Genomic DNA, 26803 nt, shown 5'->3' with positions numbered 1-26803 from the left:
TATTTATTTACTGAGGCAGTGTCTGAAAAAAATCAATTTATTACAAATGCTTCCCTGCAGGTTTGCAGATTTCTGGCAATTAACAAAAGCTGCTATAATTCACCCAAAGAGAAATGTCCATTGTGTTGCCAGCAACTCATTTTGATAAATTAGACCCTGATGGTGTTGAATGTTGTGAGAAGCATGGCTTTGAAACTGCAGAGCAGCACAGACACTATTTGGGATTATGACTCAAGGGGCATGGAAGCTGACCACACGTTGCATCCAGTGACAGTCACGGCCACATGGGCTGACAGGTGTCAGTCATATGTATCAGGGTTGGACTCTCCCACTTAGGGGAGATGTGTTTATTGGAGAGCAAACGGCACATCTTGCAGGAATAGGGAAGTTAAATCAAACCAGCCCTACTGGGCTCCATCATTTGCTTCTCTCTACAAGCTGTGATGTTGCTGTGGCAACACATGAGGCCAGAATCCTCTTAGTTTCAGCCCAAAGCATGTCACCCACCTCACGGGAAAATTTTTTTTTTTTTTTTGACAGGCAGAGTGGACAGTGAGAGAGAGAGAGACAGAGAGAAAGGTCTTCCTTTTGCCGTTGGTTCACCCTCCAATGGCCACCATGGCCGGTGCACCGCGCTGATCTGATGGCAGGAGCCAGGTGCTTCTCCTGGTCTCCCATGGGGTGCAGGGCCCAAGCACTTGGGCCATCCTCCACTGCACTCCCTGGCTACAGCAGAGAGCTGGCCTGGAAGAGGGGCAACCAGGACAGAATCTGGCACCCCGACCAGGACTAGAACCCGGTGTGCCGGCGCCACAAGGTGGAGGATTAGCCTAGTGAGCCGCGGCGGCGCTGGCCCGGGAAACATTCTTTTCAAACCCTTCTCTTCATTAACTCAGAAAGAATTGCCACTGATTGTGTTCCAGGTCCTGTTCTTGGTCCGACTCAAGAAGTCAAGGGATGCTTCCACGACTCTGAGGAGGATACGTATGCTACACGTGGATGGAGGGCTGGAGGCTGAGGGGGTGGCAATGAGAAAGGCACTGCTGGTGGAGTGAGACAAGAAGTGGAGTGAGGAGAGTGTGGAGGGGGCACTGAGGTGTGAACTTGTGATGGGAGAGGGCTAGAGATCAGAAGGGCCCACGGGTGTCTCTTTAGAATTCTGCTTTCCTGACACTGTTAAGAACTCTGAACAGGTGATCACAGTGAAATCTGAATTTGGGGAAGGAAATTCTCATAGCAGTTTAGCAGCTGCATGGGGGCTGGTGACAACTGTCTTAGCAAGACTGTGGAGACAGTTTTCTGTCTTCCCGTGTGCTGGTCAGCCTGGGGTTTACACTCACGTGGCTTTAGTACAGGCTCTTTCTTCTGCAGTTTTCTTTAATGATTAATATAGGGTGTTCTTCCCTTATTCAAGGGGGTTTCATTCCAAGTCCCACAGTGGATGCCTGAAGCCACAGACTGTAGTTATTCCTATACAGGCATATACAAATGCAATGCCTTTTCCATCTTAACCTAGCACTTACAGTTTGAGAGAAGGCAGCAAAACTAGCATGGACTGTTTTTTCCTTTTTCACAATTTTATGACTGGAATATTTGTTCTTATTTTAAATCTTTCCAGCCTTGCATGAGATGATCTCTTGGTTGATTAAATCAAGAACTCTCTCCTTTTCACTGAAATGAGGTACTTTATAGTGTGTTTGGCACATCTGAATGGCTAGCATCACTGCTCCATGCTTTAAGGTCACTAAGTAAAATCAGGGTTACTTGAACACCATGATACCTCATTCTGATAACTGAAATGGTTACTAAGTGACTAACGGGCAGGGAATGGGCAGGTAATATACAGTGCGATTACTCTGAACATAGGGATGATTCATGCCCAAGATATACTGTGGGGTTTCATCATGCTACTCAGGATGGCACACAATTTAAAACTTACGAAACATTTCCAGAATTTTCCACTTACTGTTTTCAGACTATAGTTGAATACAGGTAACTGAAACCACAGAAAGTCACAACACTGGATAGAAGGAACTGCTGTAATCATATAGTTGTTCCATTAACCTTAGTGCATCACTACTTTCTCTGAAACTTCTGCAGTGTTTAGTATGTAAGATGTCGCCTCAAGCAGGTGTGACACAATTGCTAACACCTAAATCAAGAATCAGTTGGATGAGAGTTTAGCTGATGAATCTCAGAAACAGGTGTAAGACAGGTCTGCTAGTTCCTCTCTAGGAATAAGACACAGTGCTGTTGTGAAGGCTCCGCACACCAAGGCCAGACTCTGCACTGGGGGGTCTTGAGGCTGCCCTGGAGAAGTAACATCTCAACTAGAGCTCAAGGGACAAGTCGAGAGAGAGAGAGAGAGAGACTGTACAAAGGAATTGTGAACGGCACAAGGAAATTAGTAACCAGAGCCCTGTGAGCTCTAGGGTGAGCGGGGAAGCAATGGTAGGCAATCAGGCGACAAGCGGTCCTGCAATGGATGTGCAGCAGCCATGGTGTGGTTAACTTGTTTTCAAATAGTATTTACATACAAAGTCAATCTATGTATTCATTCAACACGGAGTGAAAGAAAGTTTGTTCAGACTAAAAATTAGGAAAAGGGAATGTTATTAAATACAGCATTGGAGCAGGCATATTCAGGAGTTCCAGTACATGGTAATAATTAGAACTCTGCTTCAGACACCTCCCTTTTCAACCAGTTTCCAACCGAAAGCACCATCATCGTCATGGGTTCATTTTCAAAGCAGCCTCATAGCATCATAAGCATCCGCACTTAAAATACAACCAGAATTATGAAATCATACACTCTGAGTTAGACAGCACCATGAAACTACCTAGACTGGCACCTACCACCCACCTAGTGAATGAATCCACTGAATTTGTGTCCCATGAATATGTGAATAACCACAGTGATAAGGAATTGATCATGAATTTTACCCCATTTTTAAAATTAATCTAATTGGTAGAAGCATCTTTATTATTTGACTTGGAATCATGTGGTGTCTAATTCTTCTTCCATAAGAAACCTAGTAGTGGTTTCTAATCCCCATGCCAATCCCAATTAGTTGATTTGGCCAACCATGGACCCTGGCCTGAGTGGGAATTTGAACCTACATTCAGATTTGTTCCTGAACAGGGCATGATTCAGCGGCTATGCCTGCCAGGAATTCTCAGAAAGTGGCAACACGCATGGTAGGTTTTTCATTCCAAACTCAGACTGTTTAAAGGCGACTATAATAGTTCTGCCACCTCTGTGTTAAATGGGACCTCTGTAAACATCTGATCCATAGGAACAGCTTAATAAAAGCCTCCCAAGCGGGCTCAGGCACAGCTTCTAGTGCTCCACGCGTGGATTTTGCTTGGACATTGTGGACAACGTCCACCTGAAAACCATCATAACATGCCTCTCCTTTCCCACCTGACTCTTGGTTTGCTGGATTTCAGTGCAGGGTCTCCACTGCTCCTGTTAAACTTCATCTAATTAGGTTTAGCTTTCAGCATATAAAATTGTTTTTTAAATATACTGAGGTTCCAGCGGTTCTTACACTTACAAGTCAGTGTTTCAACACCAAAACAAATCCTAAATGTTAAAATACACTGAAGAATGTACAAGTAGAACCTGCAACAAAGAGATAATCAGCTCACTTCAGAAGAAACCTCACCTGAGTCTTAGGTTCTAAGACAGGATTCAACTTAAGACTTAGTCCTCTTCTAAGACTCAGCCGCAAGGCCTGTTCTCGATGAGTTTCCCTAATTAATCAGTCTTAAGGAATCACCCCACAGCAATCAAATGCTTGGCATTTGCCACTTCATGAGTTATCTTTTTTCTCTCCCTTCCACTGGTCTGTACACTCTGAAACAACAATCAGGTCTCCTGCATTTTGCTATCTATCTAAGGTTAGGTTGTCTAGGAAACAGGAATAAGACAAAGACTCTACTGAAATGTGTTGCCCTTTGGTGAATGCAGGTGGAAAAAAGGGACAATGCAGGGAGGGGAGACAGAGGGCTTAGTTGCAATCTTACCTTGGGCTGACTCCAGGGAACAGAGAGATGGCAGAGGACTGAAACATCGCAAAGGGCAGGCTTCTCTATACCCGGCCGGTCAGTGATTGGGCCTGGCTTCCACGAGGAGGGCGTGAACACCGACTGTACCTCACAGCTGAGCACAGCTCTCCGGCGTCTTCAGCCACAGGCTGTGAGCAGCCTGCACTCAGAGCAACTGGATGAGGGTCTTGGGAGGAGGACCAAAAGCACCTGCTGCAGAGTCCCTTCAGAACCCAGCACGGCATCCGCACACACGAGATACAATAAATGTTTGTTGATCGAGTTGTTTGACCAAAAGAGCAACTTTTCTATTCGGTAACCTTTTATTTTCAGTTATTACTCAGTTTGCTCTCGGGCTTGTGAAGCCAAGGTTGGCAATAATTGGGTTTGTAATTTGGCATTAAAGAGACAAAAGGAATTAAAAAAAAAAAACACTAGATGTCATAAAACTTGAATCCTATACTATTTGGGAAAAGTAATTCTATGGAATTTTTGGCCAGTGATTTATTATTTGGCCAATAAAAATATTGGCTTTTATTTAGTGTTGAGAAAGTATGATTTGCCTTCAAAAGCTGTTAAAAGAATTTAAAGAGGAAATAATTGATATGGAAAAAAGGATGTAAAATTCTTTAATTTTTTAGAGAATCTTCTGACTGAAAACATATCACCAAGATTTTAGGAAATTTTTAACAGTGTCATGCTTACAGAAATGACTCCAGTACAATATGAAGTTTTTTCTGAGTCATTTAGAAGTTGCCACTATTCATGACACCCTATCACCCCGAATACTTTAATTTGGATTAATTTAAGGCTAAAATGCTGCAGTACCACAATGCAATCACCAAACTCAGGATATTAACACAGATACATTGCCCTGACCAGATCCTCCATTCCGGTTTCAGCAGCTGTCGCGCTAATATCTGTCATTCGGCACTCGGGACGTCAGGTCAGGGGCACACGTTGCTTTTGGCTGCCGTGTCTCTCACTTACTAGAGGAGAATATTCTGGACAGTTCCTCAGCCTCTGCTTGATTTCCATTTTGAAGACTACACACAGTTGTGCTTGGGCCTCACCCTGATTTGGGTCTGCCTCACTCGGCTTCAGGATTAGAGGCAGGTGTGTCTGTGACGGGACGCCCATGGTGCAGCTGTGTTCTCTCTGCCTTCTCAGCCTGCCCCACTACTGAAGACAGCAACTTTGGTTTCTTGTCCTATAGGGATTCTCTACCACATCATTACTGTTCTCTCCTTTATAATTATTTTGTAAAGAGAAGTTTTTGAGATGATGTAAGTATCTGATCCCTAATTAATCTACCAACTTACTTTCTACTTACATCCAGATGGAATTATGGTTTTGCCTATCATTCAATGGCTCATGTTACTGTCATTACTTATTTTATGATGAATTTGCCCCAAAGAAAGCCAGCAGGAGTACCTACAATTCCCATCCTATGAACATTTTGTTGTTGTTGTTGTTCTGGGGCAAAATCAAATGGTCTGAAACATCCTCTGCTTTCCCTGTTCCACTTCTGAAGGACCTCCCTGCTGCTACCCCTTCTCCTCTGATTCATCATCCCTCTCCAAACACCACCAGCAACCATGCCCACCTGTCCCAGCCTCAACTAATGGTTTTATTTTTTTTTTATTTGACAGATAGAGTTAGACAGTGAGAGAGAGAGACAGAGAGAAAGGTCTTCCTTCTGTTGGTTCCCTCCCCTAATGGCTGCTACGGCCGGAGCTACACCGATCCGGAACCAGGAGCCAGGTGCTTCTTCCTGGTCTCCCACGCGGGTGCAGGTGCCCAAGCACTTGGGCCATCCTCCACTACTTTCCTGGGCCACAGCAGAGAGCTGGACTGGAAGAGGAGCAACCAGGACTAGAACCCGGCGCCCATATGGGATGCTGGCGCTTCAGGCGGAGGATTAACCCAGTGAGCCACAGCACTGGCCCTCAACTAATGATTTTAGATTAGATTGCTTAGGAAATAAAAGTAAGGGAGAGATGAGAAACAGGAGAACGACTACCAAAAATAGTGTGAAATGTTTTAATATTAGGACAAAAATATTTCTGATAATGTGAAGTTTTATCTTTCAGAATGAATTAAATTATATTTTGTATACACACAGTTTTTATTTTGTTGTTTTTTCTGCTTACCCTCCCCTCAAAATACACCCCCTGAAAATGGACACTTTTTTTTTTATTTGACAGGTAGAGTTATAGACAGTGCGAGAGAGACAGAGAGAAAGGTCTTCCTTCCGGTGAATCATTCCCCAAATGGCCGCTATGGCCGGCACTGCGCTGATCCGAAGCCAGGAGCCAGGTGCTTCTTCCTGGTCTCCCATGCGGGTGCAGGGGTCCAAGGACTTGGGCCATCCTCCACTGCACTCCCGGGCCACAGCAGAGAGCTGGCCTGGAAGAGGAGCAACCGGGACTAGAACTGGCGACCATATGGGATGCTGGCGCTTCAGGTGGAGGATTAACCAAGTGAGCCATGGCACCGGTCCCGAAAATGGGCATCTTATACATGGGTAAAGTAGGATCCTTGTCATAGGTGTGGATGGGAAGCAAACAGGAAAGGTTGAGTTGTGCGTGTGTCAAAAAGGCCAGGGGCCAAGCCAGAATTAGTAGGTGGGCTGCTGTTTGGGGTATACATGCTCACCATGGAACAACGAAAAAAGAAAGTGTGTAGACTAATTCATCATCAAAATGTGTTTTTATACAATGAGAACTCTGGAAAGTTCATAAACAAATCAGCAAAGCTGACTCAGCCTCCATGTTGTCATCAGGAAACTAACAGCCAGGTCTTAGATGGCCTGGCTGTCCACTCTCTATCCTGGTGCTCATCTAACTCGTGTCTACAGGGCACCTTGGGCTATGAAGTAAAAGCCACAAGGTCAGATCAGGCATTTGGCCCGGTGGTTAAGATGCCCACATCTGGCTGGCGCTGCACCCCAGGTTCTATTCACAGTTGGGGCTCCAGATTCTGTCCCGGTTGCTCCTCTTCCAGTCCAGCTCTCTGCTGTGGCCCGGGAGTGCAGTGGAGGATGGCCCAAGTGCTTGGACCCTGCACCTGCTTGGGAGACCAGGAGGAAGCACCTGGCTCCTGGCTTTGGATCAGCGCAGCACGCCGGCCACAACGCACCGGCCGTAGCGGCCATTTGGGGGCTGAACCAACAGAAAAAGGAAGACCTTTGTCTCTGTCTCTCTCTCACACTAACTCTGCCTGTCCAAAAAAAAAAAGATGCCCACATCTCACATCAGAATGTCTGGCTTCAGTTTCAACCTCCAGTTCCTAACTCCAGCTTTCCGCAATTGCAGACCCCAGGAGGCAGCAGGTTATTGGGTTCCTGTCACCCAAGTGGGAGGCCAGGATTGAGTTCCAAGCCCAACAGCCATTGTAGGCATTCAGGGAGTAAACCATTGGCTGACAGCTCACTCTCACTCTCTCTCGCTCTCTCTACCTCCCTCTCAAATAAATTTTGTTTAAAGCCACAAGGTCAAAAGCACAGGACTCTGTGCCAGTCGTCCACTGTAGTAATCTTAGGCAATCTTCTCAACCTCTTTTGTCTTTCTTATCTCAACAGGAGGATGTGCAGGATAAAGCAAACAGAATTTCAAGTTTGGAACAAATGATGGTGACACACGGATTCTTACCCTCCACCCCCTAACACACACACACACACACCCCCACACACACCCACACACACGCTTGGACTTCTTAGGTGCTGGACTTGGTCCTCCTCAGACACCCACAGGTCTGCTCCCTCAGCTCCTCACACCGTGTGGGCATCTTGTCATGTCCCTGCCCAGGACCCTTTTCAAAGCTGCACACCTCTGACTTCCCATCTTCTGTTTTCCCGTTTTCATTTTCTCCTTAGCACCCATCACTGCCAGCACATGTGGGAGACATGAATTTGAGTCCCTGTATCCCGGCTTTGGGCCTGGTCCTGGTTCAGCCCTGGCCAGTGCAGGCATTTGGGGAGTCAAGCAATGGATAATTCTCCTTCTGTATCTCCCCCCCTTCATCCCCACTCCCTCCACACACCCACCCCAAGCCACCCCCACCTCCAGCCACTGTCTCTCTCTGCCTTTCAAATAGTTTCTTAAAAATAAAAAGCTTCATATTCGAGTTTAGGTTTAACACTGTTCGTGCTGGAAACAGCAGAAGTGACAGGGCCGTATCTCACTGCAAAGAACAAAACACTCCTCAAGCCAAGCGAGTTTGCATATAACGTATTTATTTCATGTATGTTTATATATGCACATATAAATAAAAAATAGTGTTGTCTCATGGCGCGGACAAGTCTGGTCAGTGAGGAACAGTCGCACACGATGGGAGGCCTCATTTAAGGAGCCTTATCTGTTAAAATATTTTAAAAAGAAACCCACACTTTGAAAAAGAGCACGCAACAGAAGGCGGGTGAGGAATGTTTTAGAACACTGGCGTGTGGCCGCCCTGGCGTGGAGGGTGCTAGGCTGAGGGAAACCGCGGCGAGGTCTGCCTCAGCGCGATCCACCTGCTCAGCCTCTGAGCCCACGGCCGACCCAGGTGACGCCGACGCTGCCCGGCCCAGGGCAGTCCCGCAGCCCTGCTGCCCGCTGTGGCCCGGTCCTCGGGAGGCTTCCCACAGCCTCGGCGTCAGCAATGGCTGCCTCTTCCTGCACACAACCTACGGGGCGGGTTTACTCAGAAACTCCTTGTTGAAGAATCTTCTCGCCTCGACGTTACTGAGGGAAACAGAGCAACGAGATGGGTTCTGTCTCCTGTATTCAATGCTTTCCACCATGGCGTCCTTTATCACCTGTGGACAGAGATGGAAGGGGTGGGATCAGTGTGTGGTCAGTTCACTGAAACATCTCTCTGGGAGGTGGGGGTGGGGGCCCAGGGTTAGGACGTGGTGGAGGAGCCTGCTTCCGTCTCAGAGTGCCAAGGTGCGAGTGCCGTCTCATCTCCCAATTTCAGCTTCCTCCTGATGCACACCCTTGGAGGAGACAGTGACGGGTGAGGTGGCTGGGTCCCTGCCACCCACGTGGGACACCCAGATTTGGTTCCTGACTCCTGGCCTCAAACTGTCCCAGCCCAAGCCATTGTAGGCACTTGGGGAGTGAACCAGTGGATGGGAGATCTCTCTCTCTCAAAAATTAAAAAAAAAAAAATTGTAAAGCCAAAGATTTAATTGATCCTCTTACTAGAGATTTCTTTTTGAAATACAGGATGAAACCTACAAGCCCTGGTTATCCATCTGAATTCCACACCTGCTAAACCTCCTTGCCTGCTCTTCCCCCACCAGAAGAGAATCCTGGAGGCACTCTGAGTTCATGCTGGGGAATACAGCGAATTTCTCTGTTCTGTGCCTCTCAGGGAAGGCGACAGCAGGGAAGAAGCAAGTATTTCCAAGTCTATGACGTATGTCTCCACAGCTAGCAGACAAGGGGATGAGAGCCACCAGGAGGCGCTCCTCCTCTGGGCAGATGCTGTGACAAGCCACCGCGTCCTCTGCTGAGGCAACTCCATGCCCTGTGAAGTCACACTTCACATACGCATAAGCGTCACAGATACCCAGAGTAATGGCTAGAATAACACACAGACAACAATGACCTCTAAGAACTGCTACTGCGGTTTGCATACACCATTTCTGGAAGAAGCTAACCTGGCCACAAACTTGGGAGGAGAGGGGACTTTCAGAACTTGGCAGAAGCAGTCACTACAGAGTTATGGGTGTGGGCTTTGGAGCAAGGCCACTGATGCTCCAGGGCCTTGCACAACATCAGGAATAGGCCACTCCCTTGGACAGGACTAGAGTGACAGCAAGGCAAGTCCTCACCCAGAGTTTGCTGAGGGACACAAAGGCAGAGGCACACTTGGCAGTTTAGGGCCCCAGGGCCTCCTCCCACTCAGAGCTGGCAGCCCACATGGCCCTGGAGAAGACTACACAGGGGTTTTCCCCTCCCCACAAGCTGCAGGAGAGACCGCCATGGTGACAAGTCATGCATGAGAAGTGATCTGTGACTTCAGGTCAGGCCCTCCATGCTCTAATAGTAACCAATTTTATTCCACAAGAAGTCATGTTCCAGAAAGAGGGATCACAGCAGAGTGATTCTTTGATATGCTTTATTTTAAAAATAATATATCTATCTACTGGGGAAAATGGGCTCAAATGTTACCCAGTCTTTTGAGAAAGGCAGATATTTGTGGACCCCACATTTCATGAGCTGGAGAAACACCAGGGGTCCTCTGGCAGCAGGAAATGGTTCTCCTATGAAGGAGCCACTGACCAAAGGCATCCAGGCCCAGATACTTCTGGGCCATGTGAGGTCAACAGAAATTAGTTCAACTCCTCAAGCATGGTATCCTTTCTTTAAAAAGGGAATAGTATTACCAATCTGGGGATTTGTAGGTATTGGGATCTTTTATACAAAGTGCTTCACACAATGCCTGATATTCAGAAAACATCTCAAAACTAGCATCTATTACTGTTGCTATTCTTTTCAAAAGATTTTTTCATTTATTTGAAGGCAAAGTGACAGAAAGATTTTCCATCTACTGGTTTACTCCCCAAATGGTCACAACAACCAGGGCCGGACCAGACACAAACCAGGAGCCTGGAACTCCATCCTAGTCTCCCACATGGGAGAAAGGGGCCCGAGCACTCGGCCATGTTTGGCTGCCTTCCCAGGCACATGAGCAGGGTACCAGGTCAGAAGCAGAAGAGCTGGGATTCAAACCAGCAGTCTGATATGGGATGCCAAGATGCTGCAGCTTAACCTGGTGTTATTTTTAAATTGGCTATATGTGATAAAAACTTGAAGTGAGGCTAAATTAGAGATGAAGCTATGAAGTTTGCAAGAAATTAACAGAATAGTGATAAATCACCTTATTACATGGCATATGTCAACAAACCAGCTCTGAAGAAGACAACGTTGTGGAGTAGCAGGCTAAGCCACCACCTACAATAGCAGCAGCCCCTACAGGAGCAGCAGTTCGAGTCCCAGCTCTGCTTCCAATCCAGCTCCCTGCTAATTCATCTGAGAAACAGCGATTGGTATCCCAAGTACTTGGACCCCTGCCACCCATGTTGGAGATCCGGATGGAGTTGCTGCCTCCTAGTTTCAGCCTGACCAGGCCCCAGCCACTACAGCCATTTGCAGAGTGAGCCAGCAGACAGAAGCCCTCTCTGTCTCTCCCTCCCTCTGTCACTCTGCCTTTCAAGTCAATAAAATAAATCTTCATAAAAGAAAATTCTACTATTCAAAGTATCCTTCTACATCTAAGAGTCTCTCTGCCTTTCTAGAGATCCACAGAGCAAGTTGTCCACTGTCTCCTTCATAGAGGCTAAAAACATCATCCCAACCTCAGAGAAACACCAAGTAAAATCAAAAGTAACTACTAACTTTCAAATACCTACGAAGCTTTGAAATAGAAAAGGCTACAGGGAACTCACACTGATAATGTCTGCTGTCATTCCTTTATAATGAATTCATGAGCACAAAAACACCAATATCAAGAGCATGAACTCCCGGATTCAGCGTAACTGGACTCATCTGATGTTCCTAGTTAGCAGGCTGTTCTTAGAAAAGAAAATGAACAAGTGTTCATGCTCAACTGAAAGTCGTAAGCACGTAGACTACATAAGCTGAGCCACCAGGTGGCAGACTAACACCATGAAACTATTAACCAGACTCCTCAGCGTACTGCAGAAAATACACAGTTCCTGGGAGCTGAAATGACTGAGTCAGTTTCTGGTAGGTCTCCAGCTGTAAACGGTGAAGTAGAGCCCATGGCTCTCTGTGAAGAAACAGAAGAAGCTAAACTCACTACTAGGTCAGATGCTAGAGTCAAACCCATGGCACCCCACACACTACCATGGGATTTACCCCAAAAGAGGATGTCAGATTTACTGCATCTTAAGGTGTTTATATCTAATTTCCTCTTTCCTTCTTGGAAATTCGTGGACATCCCGCAGCACTGTCGCAATCTTCTCCAGATCCTCTGCCCACCGAAGTCTGGCCTGTACCTTCCTCCACCGGAGCTACTCAGAAGCCCCCGAATTGTCGAAACATGACTCTCGGCAATAAAGGCAGGACATAAGGAGGAGGGAAAAAGATTCCAGAATTCAAATGAAAGCAGAAAAGGTGAGCTCACCCTCCACTCCCAAAAAAGAACAAATTTGGAGAAGTCAGATAATAGGCAATTCACAAATATAAACTTTTTGTTCCTCTACTAGGAAATAAAAGCCCAAGAGAGGAAGTTACATTGTATTTTGAGAGAGAAGTAAAAAAAAAAATATTACAAATAGAGGAGACTACAGCAAGATATGTTGATCTAGGTGACTGAATTTGTTGGCCAATTTTAGTCTGCCTTCCCTGGAAGAATTGAAATGTCATGAAAGAAAGGGCCTTATTAGTCTTGTCATTTCTGATTCCAGCACTTAGAACATGGAAATGCATAATAAACATTTGCAAAATTAATAAAAGTACAGAGGACACTCACTGAAAGTCAGACTATACAGGATAATGTTTGGTTCATGGGGCAAGGAAACTTGAGTTGAAGGGCAAGCAGGGTTGGGTAAGCAGAGAGGAAGGACCAGGCACTGCGGTGGGACAACTGGATACAAACTGCAGGTGCAAGTGGGGCCCACCAGGACACAGCAGGAAAGCAGGTTGTGTCCTGGGACACCAAGAAACAGCAGAAAGGCTGCTTGGAGGATAAACGGTTCAAGAATCGGGGAGCAGCAAGAAAAGCCCTATGACCCGTCTCAGCTCCCCCCACAGGAGTATTGTGACATCCAATAATTTGCCTAAATAACCCATGGCTCAGTTTCCTCATCTGTAAATTAAAAAAAAAAAAAAAAAAAAAAAAGCCTCACAGGCTGATTCTGAGTGTTAAATATTTGGGGGAAGTATCTGACTTGTGTGTAGTAAGCACTCCAAACTTTGCCCTGTTCTTTTTGTGTCATCTATTGCTATGTGCCTAGTTCCTAACACAGTATCTGGCACAGTAGACATGTGAAACATACGGTTGAATTAATGGATAACTGAGATGGGAAGAAATGGCACACAGCATAGAAAATAGGGTGAGTTTGGGCCTGTTGGGGCTCAGAGCGTGAAACCCCAAAACAAAGGTCTCTGTAAAGGTTTCCCTCTGACTCTCCTACCTCCCTGTCCCGTTGTTTACTTTCCCTCACCCCAAAGCAGCCTCAGGAACAAGGATTCCTTTTCCCGAATGTGTGTCACATTAGCTGGAATCTATTTTTCCCAAAACAAGCCATAAAGTCTAAAAATATCCCTGTAATCCCCCACCTTTCTGTCTCAGAGCTAGCCATAAGGAAACACTCTGACCTACTTTGTTTGGTAGCAGATCACCAGACCCTCGTTTCTAAGAGTCCTCCCCCACAGCTATGAGGAAGGAATGCTGCTCCGAGAGGCCCAGAAGAATCCGAGCAGACAGCCTTGCCCAGATTCCCACTGGCACGGGTACCCTCAGGCCGTATTCTCCTCCACAAGGCTGTCCAGGCTTCTTCCAACCCAAACATAGAAACAGATGACACCCCCACTTCTTTGGGTCTTCCTCCTGAAGGCTCCATGTCAGATAAAACCATATTACCATAAATTTGTTATACTTTCCTCTGGTTAACCTGTCTTTTGTTACAGGAATGTCAGCAGTGGGGCCTGGCATTGTGGTGCAGCTGATCAAGCTGCTGCCCGTGACACCAGCATCCCACATGAGAGCTGGTTAGGGTCCTGGACTCCCCACTTCTGATCCAGCTGCCTGCTGATGCATGTGGGGAAGCATCAGATGATGGCCCAAGTCCTTGGGCCCCTGACACCCATATGGGAGACCCAGATAGAGTCCCAGGCTCCTGACTTCAGCCTGGCCCAGCCCTAGCTGTTGCAGGCATTTGGAGTGTGAACCAACGGATGGAAGCTGTCTCTCTCTCCCCCCCTCTAACCCTGTCTTTCAAATGATGATTTTTAAACAAGGAAATGTCGGCAGTGCCCCTTTAACATGGGCAGGAGAGGCACGGTGCCTTTCTTCCCCCACAGGCATGAAACACGAGTCAGCTTCAAAGATAAGAAGCTTGCCTGCGCTGAAAACTCTTAGCAAGAGGATAAACCATCAGTAAATTAAGTAGCCATCACTACTTCTGGAGATGTGCTTTTCCCCACTTTAATTATTACATTGAACACTTGATGGGCGGTTTGAAAAAAATTAAAGGCTTATTATTACGCATCACTGTCATCTCCTGAGTAAACGGACACTTGACAGATTCTTGGACAATGCCTCCTGAGTTAACTGGCAAACAGCACAGCCGTCTGTGGTGGCTCAATCAACCGGCCCTGCCAAGCAGACCTCAGAAGACCATTCCCTCAAGATCAAAGTTGCGATTTCTGAGCAGAGTGTGCGCTGATGCTACCTGCCCAGGTGCACAGCGGGTAGAGGCACTGACAGCCAGGCCCTCTGCCTCCAGGCAACAGCACCTGAATCTCCTGACACTTGCTGTCCCCAGTGACGCAGTGGCATTTTGAAAATCGACCATGAAACACATACACACGCTTATTTCAGGCGTCAGGCATTGTGATCAGTATCTCCAGTGGCTCCAAGGTAAATAAGGCACGGCTCCATGTTTAAGGAGGATATAATTAAGAGAAGAGACGATGCACACTAATAATACCCGTAATTATTGCCATTACTTTAGCTGCTTCAACTTACTGATGGCCATTACGTGCCAAGCCCTCAAGTTATATTATTTTGCTTAATCCCCATCTGATCCTACGAGACAAGTATCCTTATTCCTTCTGACAAATGAGGAAAGCAAGCACTTGGAAAGATGAACCAACAGGGCAAGCACCCAGCCAAGAGACAGCAGTGCAAGGATTCGAACTTCCAGTTTGGCCTGACTCCAAACTCTGCCTCTCCCACACAGCAGGCATCTACCAGTGTAGGTCACTACACACTAAAAAGAAACTTGGAATACAGTAATAATAAAGGCATTGAGGAAAGGCTCAGTGAAAGCGATTCTGGAGGACTGAGTGCAGGAACGAGGCTGCTGAGCAGTGCAGGCGGCGGTCACTAAATGAGCATGCACAGAGCCCGTGTCCTCTAAAGAGAAACTGGAATTCAGCGTTAGCACACAAGCCAGTGTGGATCCCCAGGGGAAATGAAACAACGGGGACCTGCATCCGCCGGAGACCAGGGCCTTTTCAATGCAAGATTATAGAGTGCGAATCGAAAAGGACGAGTCTCCTTCAGCCACAGTGATGGTGGGCCCAGAGCTGAAGACACCTCCTGTGGGGCTGGCAGATGAGTGTGTCCAAGGATCACATTCACAGTGCCCACCGTCTGCAAACAACTCCACACCGTGCCATGCCAACACGAGCCAGGGGCCTGCTCCACTCAAACCAGGTGGCAGTGACAGACTCTTACAGCTGAGCCTCGGGAACTGTGCAGCAGGCTGACCGTGGCAGGGTTTTGTGGCTGTGTGGCATCACTTACCATGAAGCTGTGACAATGATAAACAGAGATTTTCTAGGTTGAAGGGGAGGAGTGGTCACCAAGGGGGAGATAAAATATCAGTAAAAATGGGAAGTTTTGGCCAGCGCCGTGGCTCACTAGGCTAATCCTCCACCTGCGGCGCCGGCACACCGGGTTCTAGTCCCGGTCGGGGCACCGGATTCTGTCCCGGTTGCCCCTCTTCCAGGCCAGCTCTCTGCTGTGGCCAGGGAGTGCAGTGGAGGATGGCCCAAGTGCTTGGGCCCTGCACCCGCATGGGAGACCAGGAGAAGCACCTGGCTCCTGGCTTCAGATCGGCGCAGTGCACCGGCCGTAGTGACTATTTTGGGGGTGAACCAATGGAAGGAAGACCTTTCTCTATGTCTCTCTATCTCTCACTTTCTAACTCTGCCTGTCAAAAAAAATTAAAAAATGGAAAGTTTTGCTGGATGTGAGACACACACCTCCACAAGAATGCCCATGTACTGCAGGAGAGAGCCTACATTATTTACCGCAGTAATACATTCACTTACTGTCTGGGCTGTTGTCACCTGCACAACCTTGTCTACTGCCAATCCTGGACATGGGCAAGTCTCACGGTACCTTCACCATGGACCTTCAGGGACACAGGACGTGGGCCTGAGCAGATGGGCAGGTTCCCACTCACGAGCAGCTCCCCTCTGCAGGGCACAGCGTCCAGTGCTGCCAGTCACATCTGTGTCAGAGATGAGCACACTGGGGCTCAAAAGGCTTGAGCAGCTGATTCAAAGTCCTAGGAGTGGCCCTTCTGGGGTCTAAAGATGACATAAGACCGTGGTGGCCTTGCCTCTACTTGTGGTACCAGATATGTTAGTGGAAGCAGTTAAAAATTCCCTAATGAATAGCACAGAAAGAATCCACATTTGGTAAGCCGTAAGGACGGTTATGTTGGAATCCAGTCTGTTTTTGCTAGGGCTTTAACTGTTTCATCTGTGTGTCAAACAGATGTTGAGGGATGCTTGTAAATGATATAAACAGAACTATCTCATTCCTTATAGCAGATAGTTGAGCAGATTTATATAAACCAGAATGGAAAACAGCAAGATAAATGTAGTTTATGTGTGTGTGTGTGTGTGTGTATCCATGTACATATATACACAGATCCAATAGAGTATTTATATATTTCCAGTTTTTCCATTTGTGGGTGGCCTATCAGATTGAATACATTTCATTCCAAAGAATACGTAATTTTGAGAATATTGACTTCCCACTGGAAAAACAGGATTTATGGTGAAATTGCACCTTAGTTCTCTTCAATAGCATGAAGTTTTACAAAAGACAATGCTATTTTGAGAATCTCTTTTGCTGCCTATACATTATAAATTAAAAATACTCATTGTTATCTCAAGAGTCTTTAAATTTTCACCATCGCTACAGAAATAATGTAGCCTAGGGCTTTTAAATGTCCACTGTTCTGAGATTTCTTTTAAAAAGCATACTAAATATATTGAGAAAATTATATATGCCATAAGTTTTGATAAGCTTGTTTAACATGAATTATGACATATGTGCAAATCCAGACAGGAAGCAAAGGAAATGTTAAAGTTGAAGGCATTGATTCTTGTGGAGAATTTCATATTTGCACAGAACTGATCATGACTAGTCTCAGGCCAAACTTAACAAGCAAGTAAACTCTGTGCCAGAGCTCTCCCCACTCACAGAAGCTGACTTCCTTTGTGCTATCCCGTCTCTAAGAGGACTGGCAAATCAGACCTGAACCTTTTCCTTCTCCATTGGATTTATTTTTCTTATATTCTTTTTCCCTAATGTACAAAACCCACATAGGCTAATCTGTGCTTTCACAACTGATAATAATGTGTCATCCCAAGCCAATGATTCAAATTACACAACAGTGCTCCTAAATGGTGAATTAGAAACTAAGGAATTCTACACAGACACAGAACCTTAGTGGTAGATACACTACCATTAGGAGTGACTGATACTGAAGAGAATGACCCTTGCGCTACAGTTTCTAAAACAAAACTTCATGACTTCTCAAAGTGGCGGGGGGGGGGGGGGGGGGCGCTGTTGTACTTGGCAACATTCCCAAGACCCACAGAAATAAACATTTAAAAGCATGAAGGTATTTGTTAAAAGGCATATCATGGGGCTGGCGCCACAGCTCACTAGGCTAATCCTCAACTGCGGTGCCAGCACCCCAGGTTCTAGTCCCAGCTGGGGCATCGGATTCTGTCCCGGTTGCCCCTCTTCCAGGCCAGCTCTCTGCTGTGGCCGGGGAGTGCAGTGGAGGATGGCCCAGGTCCTTGGGCCCTGCACCCACATGGGAGACCGGGAGGAGGCACCTGGCTCCTGGCTTCGGATCGGCACAGTGCTCTGGCCACAACGTGCCGGCAGTAGCAGCCACTTAGGGGGTGAACCAACGGAAAAAGGAAGACCTTTCTCTCTCTGTCTCTCTCTCTCTCTCACTAACTCTGCCTGTCAAAGAATAAAAAAAAAATTTTTTAATTAAATTAAAAAAAAAAAAACTCATGTCATGGTATCTATGCAGATCAACTAACTTCTGGTTATCCTCACTTTGCTACTCATATGTTATTTTCCTTCTTCATAATGAATACATTAGATACTTGGGGAAAGAAACTACTAACCAATCATTCATCAAATAATGGTACAAAATGTGGACCCTGCCCACTAATGCCATTTGGAGGCACTAGTGCCCTTAATTATGAATTCTGTAAGGCTCTTCTGGGCATTAACAGAACAATTCACGAGAAGTGAATGGTGTACTTGGGATGTGGTTGCTCATACACCTTATTTTATTTGCATGGTCGTGTTTGTGGGGTGTGGGAGTCACCTGACATTGTCAGAGATCCCAGGGTCACAGGTCCCGGGAGACACTCACGTCTATGTTGTTCAGGGTGTTGAAGTACATCAGGTCATGCAGCCTTTTGAACGCTTGATTTGGATACTGGAAGTTGAAGGTTGAAAACGGCGATTCAGGGTCATCAAAAATGTCAAAATCAGCTATTTCTTTCTCTTCCTTAGTTTCTCTTGGAACACCTAAATAATGAAAAGAGTCATAGATGCCATTATTTTGAAAACTAGAAAATATTTCTACAACCCGGTGAATAAAACAACCAACTAGTCAGAAAGCACCAGGACTACTGTCCAGAGGCCAGTTCTGGGTGTTCTGTCTGGAAGGCTTCAGACTACCAGGGTCTGCATCTCTGTGCCTGGGGGTTTGGGATCTGTCCCTGCAGGGGTGGAGGCTGCTCTCTCATCTGCCTCTGGCTAGAAACTCTGGGAGATAAAACCGTGGCCCCAGCCAGCAGATAACCACTCTAGGGAGCTAGCCCTGTAAACACACAGCGCTCCTGGCTCCTGGTGTGTGGGTGGGAGGATGATTCTGGGACACAGGTCCTGTTCCATTTCCTAGACTTTCCCAGCAGGGTCTAGTTCCATTGTGGTAGTCAGTGTTTGTCCTCCTCCCTTCTGAGTAACAAGCCAGAGAGCTCTCTGGTTCACCTAAATAAACTATTTACACTTAAATCCTTTTCTAAGAACCTGCTCCTAGAAGAACACAAACTGAAACACTTATCTGATTTATGCCTCAGAAATCCCGGTGCAAGACAACTGCTCAGGGAGCCCTCCCTTGAGACATAAGAGCATCAGAGCTCCTCACCCATCCGTTCTGTCTTCCCTGAATTCCCCTGGTGTTCCTCCTCTGAATACTGGTGTGTGTCTGTGTCTTTCCATTCACCACATGGAAATCTACATTTCTAGCCCTACGATGTTACGGATCTTAGAATCCTCAGCATCCTGCCTGCTGGTCTCTAGACTGCCTTTCCTTAACTGGCATTTTCTAGAATAAAGCAGAATCTACAGGATGTGATAAAACAGACTGACTATTCCTCGAACTTGATCCTCACTTTCTATGAAATACAACATGGCAACCTGTAATGGCTAGCCAAGTTGTGCATCCAGATCACATTAATCCTGTGGCCAGTTAAAATTCCAGAATATCTGCATGGTTTGTTCTGGAACAAGAGGTCTCTTACGAGGGTGGTTTTCAAAATACTTAATGTAACCTAGGACGAGGGCACCCATCAATCAGAACAAACACATTCCAAGTTCTTGTTATAAAGCCCCAAAGATCTTTGCTAAACCAGTTATTAACACTTCAGTTTCTGGGCTGTGAGAAATGCTAGGAACCTTGTGGTAAGAAAGGTCTTAAATAGTAGCCATTTATCAAGGTAAGGGATGCATTCAAAATTATTAATAGCTGGAACAGCCATGTCAGTGTGAAACAGTTTAATATCGGCCTTGCTCTTCTAGAAGATTTCTATTTTATGGAATAGAACTTATTCTCAACCTACCTGGAGACTTGTACTTTCTGAAGTTGATATTGGCCAGAACAAAGTGGATGATAATTGGGCAATCTTTCTCCACATCAGGATTCTTGGGTTTAAAGACGTAGCACTCCTTCAGTCCCTCTCGATCAAACACGTAAGGATCTATCTTCGGAAAGGGGAGCTTGTTCATTTTAGCCCACTTTTCTGCCAGGAGAAGCTCCTATGGGGGAAAATGGAAGATGTATTCAGGGATTTTTAGTCTTCCTTTGTTCAGCTGGTCTAACCATTACCCAGTAGCCACTGGGTGTCTACTACTTGCAAGCAATAGGCTTCTTACTAGAATGAACAACAGCCTGATTTCAAGAAAGCCATCCATGGCTGGCATTGGGGCACAGCAGGTTAAGCCACTGTTGCAACACAAGCATCCCATTTAAGGGTAGGATCAAGCCTCTGCTTCTCCACTTCCAATCAAGCTCTCTGCTAATGCACCTGGGAAAGCAGCGGATGATGGCACCCAAGTGCTTGGGTCCCTGCACTCATGTGGGAGACCCAGATGGAGTTCCAGGCTCCTGGCTTCAGCCTGGCCCAGTCATACTCATTGTGGCCATTTGAGGAGTGAACCAGAAGATGAAAGACCTCTCTCTCTCTCGCTCCTTCTCTGTAATCCTGCTTTTCAAATAGATAAATAAATCTTCAAAAATTTCTAATCAATCTCAAAACTTATCTAAGTACTCTTATAAACAAGCTCACTATCATTATTATGCCAATTCTTAGCGCAGGGCTGAAAAATCACTGAACTAAAATTAATGAAATTATAATGAAAAAAATTGCTAGAGAAAAAATATTCTGGGTTCAAAGTATTTATAACTGTTTGACTGCTTTTCAACCCTTAGTAATGGAGTCTGATGTCACAGCAAGAAGAACCCTCTGGAACTGGGGCTGGGGAGGAGGGTTCACTTCCTTTGTCTATGCCAAAGTGTTAAAAAAAAGTTAAGATTAATTAATTAAAAATTTATTCATTATATGTATGTATTCAGTTACTCTGAGTCAGATTTTGTAGCTTCCATTTATGCAAAGAAGTAAAGTTTCTGGTCTTGGCATGTTTATTTAAATTTTATTTATGTGAAAGGCAGGGGTGGTAGGGGATAGAAAGAAACAAAGGAGTCTTCCATCTGCTGGTTGACTGACCAAATGCTCACAACCGCTGGGGCTGGACCAAGTAGAAGCCAGGAGCTAGGGACTCAATCCAGGTCTCCTGTATGGTGCAGGGACCCAACCACTCAAGCCATTGCCTGCTGCCTCCCAGGACCTTGGTCAAAAATAAGAATGGGAAAGTCTCAGAGGGGGAGGCAGAAAAAGGTGGGAGTATGGGTAGGACAGAGGTAGAGGGAGAAGAATCACCATGTGCCCAAATTTGTATATATTTAATTCATGAAGTTTATATTTCTTAAATAAAATTAGAAAATAAAAAAATTTAAATTTAAAAAAATATATGCATTCATAGGAAGATGGAATTGGAAACTGGGAGTAGAATCCAAGCATTTCAGTATGGGATGCAGGCTCCGCACATGGGATCGTAACCACGGCTCCAAATGCCTACCCCAGTACGGCTCTATTTTGTGCCCAGCAGCCAAAAGTAGACTGCGTGGTGGGACCAAGAGCTAAGCAGAAGGGCGGAAACAGGTTGTGTGACGGCTCCACTCTTGGCTCCCTTCCTGGTAAGAGGGCTGTGCATCCCAACAGAAAGAGAGGCATAGGAGACTGGGGCCACAGCAGCTGATTCGCAGTGACTGGCAGGTAGCATGACCAAGAAATACATGCTGTTGTCAACCAACGTGAGGTCTGTCTGTCACTGCATCAAAGCTGACTGATTTATTGTGTAAGCACAAAAATAATTAATTTTGGAAAACATAAATCAATATGGAGAGGTTTAGCGAGGACAGCTCTGGAGCCTTGGTCACATTTCCAACTCAGTGCTCCTGACTCCATACCCTGAAAGATAAAGCATAGGTGATCCTAACAATACATGTGTTATAGAATTGCACTCAGATGAGATGAATTAGTATCTGGCAGTATTCAGAACAGGGCTTATCACATGTCAAGTGCTACACAATGCGGGATAAAGGAATAGCAGTAAAGAGAGAAAAAGAGACAGAAGAGGAAAAGTGAGGAGAAAAAAAGGAAAATTAGAGAGGAGGAGAAACGGAATAGATTTAGGGACATTCCCAGAGAGAATCTGAAGGGCTCTACACTTGTCCTCACTCGGATCCACTGGCCACACTCACCAGAGGCTGATGTTGGCTCACACCAGGTGTGGGGGACCCTGACTAAGTCACTGATGCCTCTTATGGGACTTACAGTGCCCGAGAGTGAGCTCTCAAACAGCCTCCGTGTTTAAAGCTGTGATAAATGCCATGAACAAGTTGCAGACTCTCCTGAGCCTGTGTAGTACCCCTGCACTATTTCCTCTGTGTATTTACTAGTTCATTCAGCAGTGATGATGAGACCTGCTATATTCCAGGCACGGCAGAGGGGCTGTGGCTGAAGTGCTCCAGGTAACGCAGCAATGGGAGAGAGACGTGACTGTCACAGCACAGGGTGACAGAGGCCAAGCTAAGCAGTTGGAAACGCCCAGCTCAAACACGGATGCCTTCACGTGCTGGCTGGGCGACCTGACGCAACTCCCTGGGTCATCTCAGATGAGCAGGAGACAAACTACTTGGAGAGAGGGCTGCAGTGAGCAGTGACCTTCCTGTGACGGCACCACAGGGACCACGTGTGACAACACACAGAGACTGGTTGTTCGGCCCCCTGAAGCAACAGTCCCCAGGCACTGGTTTCCTGCCTCTGCAAAGTTAAGCTAATAACCTTTGTCTCTTCATACGACTGTCGTGTGGACTAAACAAGATACCGTCCAGAAACCTCAGTAATTTAGGTCCAGAAAAAACAGGTGCTTTAACATGGCACCTTATATTCAGAGAATACACTTTTCACAAAACTTTCACTGCTCTCAATGCTTCTGAAATGATGAATTTTAAGTTGATCAACTCTCTCTCAATACCACTTACCAAGAAATAAAAATCCAGGGGGACGAAGGGTAAGTGAAAGCAGGTGCATCCTGACCTGCTATGCTAGAAAGAGTGCTGTCTCACTTCCAGAAAATCCCAAATATGTACGAACAATTTCACATTTGAAACGGAATAAAGCTTTTATCATTAACCGCCCCCCTCGCTCTCCCCCTCTGTCGGGCTGAATTAACCAGCTGGTCGTTGCCTGTCTAGCACTGTTCACAGTTACTCATTGATGAGTATTCAGCACCAAAATAGAACCAAGAGTTCACACTGTGGAGAGCCACGTGAGGCAGGAGAAGCGCCAGCCTCCCAGTGTTTGCAAACGTGACTCAGGGGTGGCCTGTGACGTGCACGTCTGTGGAGCACAGGGCAGGGGAAACACGGGAAGTGATGGCCGGCTGCCGTGAGACGCTGCAATCAGGAAGAGCCCGGCACTTTCCCTTTCCTATGAGAGCCCGCTGTGGAAAAGATGAACACCCGGTGACGACAGACACAGTGATTACAGGACGGAAAACCCTGTCTCCTTTCTGATGTCTCGCTGCTGCAAGTCTGAGAAGCGATGACATAGACCGTGAGTAAAGCCACAGTCTGAGAAAAGTATTTAAAAAAAAATGCAGTGAACAAAATACTGCACTCCACAAACAGTGTTCTGTCCCAAGTGCCCATTTTGGTTGTTGTCTGACACCTCAGAAACTTCCGACTTCCACAGATTAATTTGCAGTTAAATTTACACAGCACTAACAAAAGCTATTTTCCGTGGAAATAAAAATTTGACAACACCTCCAAAGCTGATTTTCTGTGAAATGTTCGTGCTCAATTTTGAGTACTAAAAAATGACTAAAAACCTTAAATAGCATAGAAATATATTCAAATCATACTGTGAATGGAATATATATATATATATGATAAATGCTATTGGTATTATCCTTGAATAGACACTAAATGGGGGTTCAAATTTGCAAGGTAAATATCTAATTTACTTACACAGCTAAATTGGTGCTGCTTTTCTAGAAAGCAGTCCAGAATTTTTTTTAAATAAAAGTCATATTGGATGCGTATCTAGGAGCCATTCTAAGGAAATCATAAAATGTGATTAAGAATCCATGTGTAGGGTCCAGCACTGTGGTGCAGTGGGTTAAGTCACTGCCTGTGCAGCATCCCATATCAGAGCACTGGTTAGAGTCCTGGCTGCTCTGCTTCTGATCCAGCTCCCTGCTAATGAACCTGGAAAAGCAACAGGAAGGTAGCCCAAGTGCCTGGGGCTCTGCCACTCATGTGGGAGATGCAGACGGAGTTCTAGGCTCCTGTATCCTGCTTGACCCAGCCCTGGCTGTTGTGGCCATCTTCAGAGTGAGCCAGTGGATGGAAGATCTCTTTCTCTCTCTGTTTTACCCTCTCCCTGTCACTCATCCTTTCAAATAAATAAGTCTTAAAAAGGAAAAAGGAAAAAAAAAGGCAGTAATGTGCCAGGATGATAATTACAGAAAAAAGTAACAAGATAGCAATAATCTAGGAGTTGAAAATAAAGTGTCAAATAAATTGTTTCACATCCATATATAGAAATGCTATATGTTTTTATTTTATGCTATTACATGTCTATAATCATGTTTTACAAACGTTTAATATCACAGGAAAATACTCACAAGCAGAAAGCAAAATGATTTTATGACCCTGGTGGTCTTTTCTCTCTCTCTTACACACACACACACACACACACACGAAAGACTGGATGGAAAAAAAACGCCAAAATATCAGCAGCTGTTGACTAGAAGCATTTGATATATATCCTAAATTTTCATATACTTTATATATTCTTAATCACAAATATGAATCAACATTGTGAAATTACTGCAAAGCATAACGCATCTTTTCAGAGGTGTCAGTGACAATACCAAGCCCTCCTCCCATGTGAGCTCACAGAGACAGCAGAGCCCTGATTCACATGTAGAGTGACAGCTGTGCCACTCTGCGCAGCCCTACTGGCATCCTGCAGCTCCACGGCCAGCTTCTAAACCGGCGTCTCACATTCCCCCAGCGTCTCATCCCCCCATCAAACCCTGCTTGGCTTTCACAGCCACCCACCTGGGCCAGGACTTCACGACCTTATGCTTGGGTTACAGTAAGTCATTCCTCATTCTAATCCTCTGCCTTCCATCCTCCAGCTCGCCCTACGCTCCACAGTCAGATTAATCATCCAGAAATTCCGATTCCATAAAGTCATTTGTCTGCTGGAAATCCTCCACTGATTCTCAGCTTCCTACCCCCAACCTTCCACTCTCCCCTGAAGCTCTCCTGATGGGAGCTTAGTACCTGTCACTTCTAATCAGATCACTCCAAACTTTCAGATGTGCTCTGTTCATCTATGGTCCAATTCACTGTCTCCAGGGTGCACCAATTGACTTTTTTTTTTTTTTTTTTTTTTTTTTTTTTGACAGACAGAGTGGACAGTGAGAGAGAGAAACAGAGAGAAAGGTCTTCCTTTTGCCGTTGGTTCACCCTCCAATGGCCACCGCGGCCGGCGTGCTGCGGCCGGCGCACCGCGCTGATCCGATGGCAGGAGCCAGGTACTTATCCTGGTCTCCCATGGGGTGCAGGGCCCAAGCACTTGGGCCATCCTCCACTGCACTCCCGGGCCACAACAGAGAGCTGGCCTGGAAGAGGGGCAACCGGGACAGAATCCGGCACCCCGACCAGGACTAGAACCCGGTGTGCCGGTGCCGCAAGGTGGAGGATTAGCCTGTGAACCACGGCGCCGGCCCAGAAACCACATTTTAATATCAACTGCTGCAGCCAGTGACCAACACAGGAGAGAGCCTACCCAACTGTGCACCAGAGGGGCAGCTAGGAAGGGCACCAGTGCTCATTCTGAAGCCGTGGGATTGGGTCCAGGCTGGATCACTTTACAAGCACCTCCCCAACCGGACCCCGCACTCTGCTCATTTTATTCACTCTCTTATTTCAGTTGTTAATGAAACCTGATCTCACCAACGCTTGTCTGAATATGGTTCACAACCTCAAAAAACATCAAATATGAGCACACTCTGAAAATGCGGGGTCTTACATATATTTAAGAATTATCACTATAATCATTATCAGTCTCGAGTGCAGTTTATTCTTGTCCTGAGAGTAAGGAAGCCAGATGTGCTGTCCGAGAACCTCGGGTCATCACTGACTTCCTGGGTGGAAGAGGCTCAACAGTCTCCCCTTGCCTCTGCGTTTCTGTCTCTCAGCCTGTGACATGTGCCTGATAACACCACCCCTCCTGCAGCATTTCATCCACTCAGCTGCCAAAGATGTCCTCCATACTCATGTCTTGGCCAGCACTTACCTCTCTCTCTCTCTCACACTCACACACACACACACCCATAAAATACCGCACGACAGATTCACTGTCCTGTGTGCTGCTACTGTGCATTGGGAAGTCAACAGAGAGACTCTGAGAAGCATCTTCAGGAAGTGTGGCATGTCCCAGGCTGAGGGAACAAGACCACGCGAGGCCCCACGCAGGTGAGACCTCGGAGACGCCCCGTCTCCCTGCACTGCCCCATCCAGAGCGTCACCTCGTTTCCTCACAGAAGCAGATTATTCTCTCCACACGCCTGCCTTCCTCATCCTCAGAAAGATGAGCAGGACACTGAGTGAGTGCTTCGTTAACTTCACCTCCCCACGTCTGACAATGCCTCTCCACACCCAGCCGTTACGCCCCCTTCTGACACAGACATTCATTTAAAATTATGGACCACTTTCCACCTGCATCGTCATATCCCTGCCCTCCACCCAGAGCCTTCCCAGAGGTGCGACTCTGCCCCACACGTCAACTCTACTTTCCAGTAACATTCTCCT

The 26803-nt window shown here is 46.3% G+C and overlaps 1 protein-coding gene across 1 annotated transcript in view; it reads right to left on the bottom strand.

The window, feature by feature from the left end:
* Positions 1-8719: 8719 nt before the first annotated feature.
* The window catches only part of PLA2G4A (phospholipase A2 group IVA), a gene marked incomplete in the record, with an annotated part of 115264 nt that continues 97180 nt past the window's right edge, over positions 8720-26803 (bottom strand). The window contains 3 exon segments of the mRNA NM_001082072.1: positions 8720-8851; positions 18440-18597; positions 19914-20109. Coding sequence (NP_001075541.1) covers positions 8720-8851; positions 18440-18597; positions 19914-20109 — 486 coding nt within the window.

This window comes from Oryctolagus cuniculus, chromosome 13 (genome assembly GCF_964237555.1).
Source record: "Oryctolagus cuniculus chromosome 13, mOryCun1.1, whole genome shotgun sequence".
In the NCBI taxonomy this organism is placed as follows: Eukaryota; Metazoa; Chordata; class Mammalia; order Lagomorpha; family Leporidae; genus Oryctolagus; species Oryctolagus cuniculus.
The sequence above is the reverse complement of the archived record's forward strand: the minus strand, read 5'-3'. Positions and strand labels throughout refer to the sequence as shown.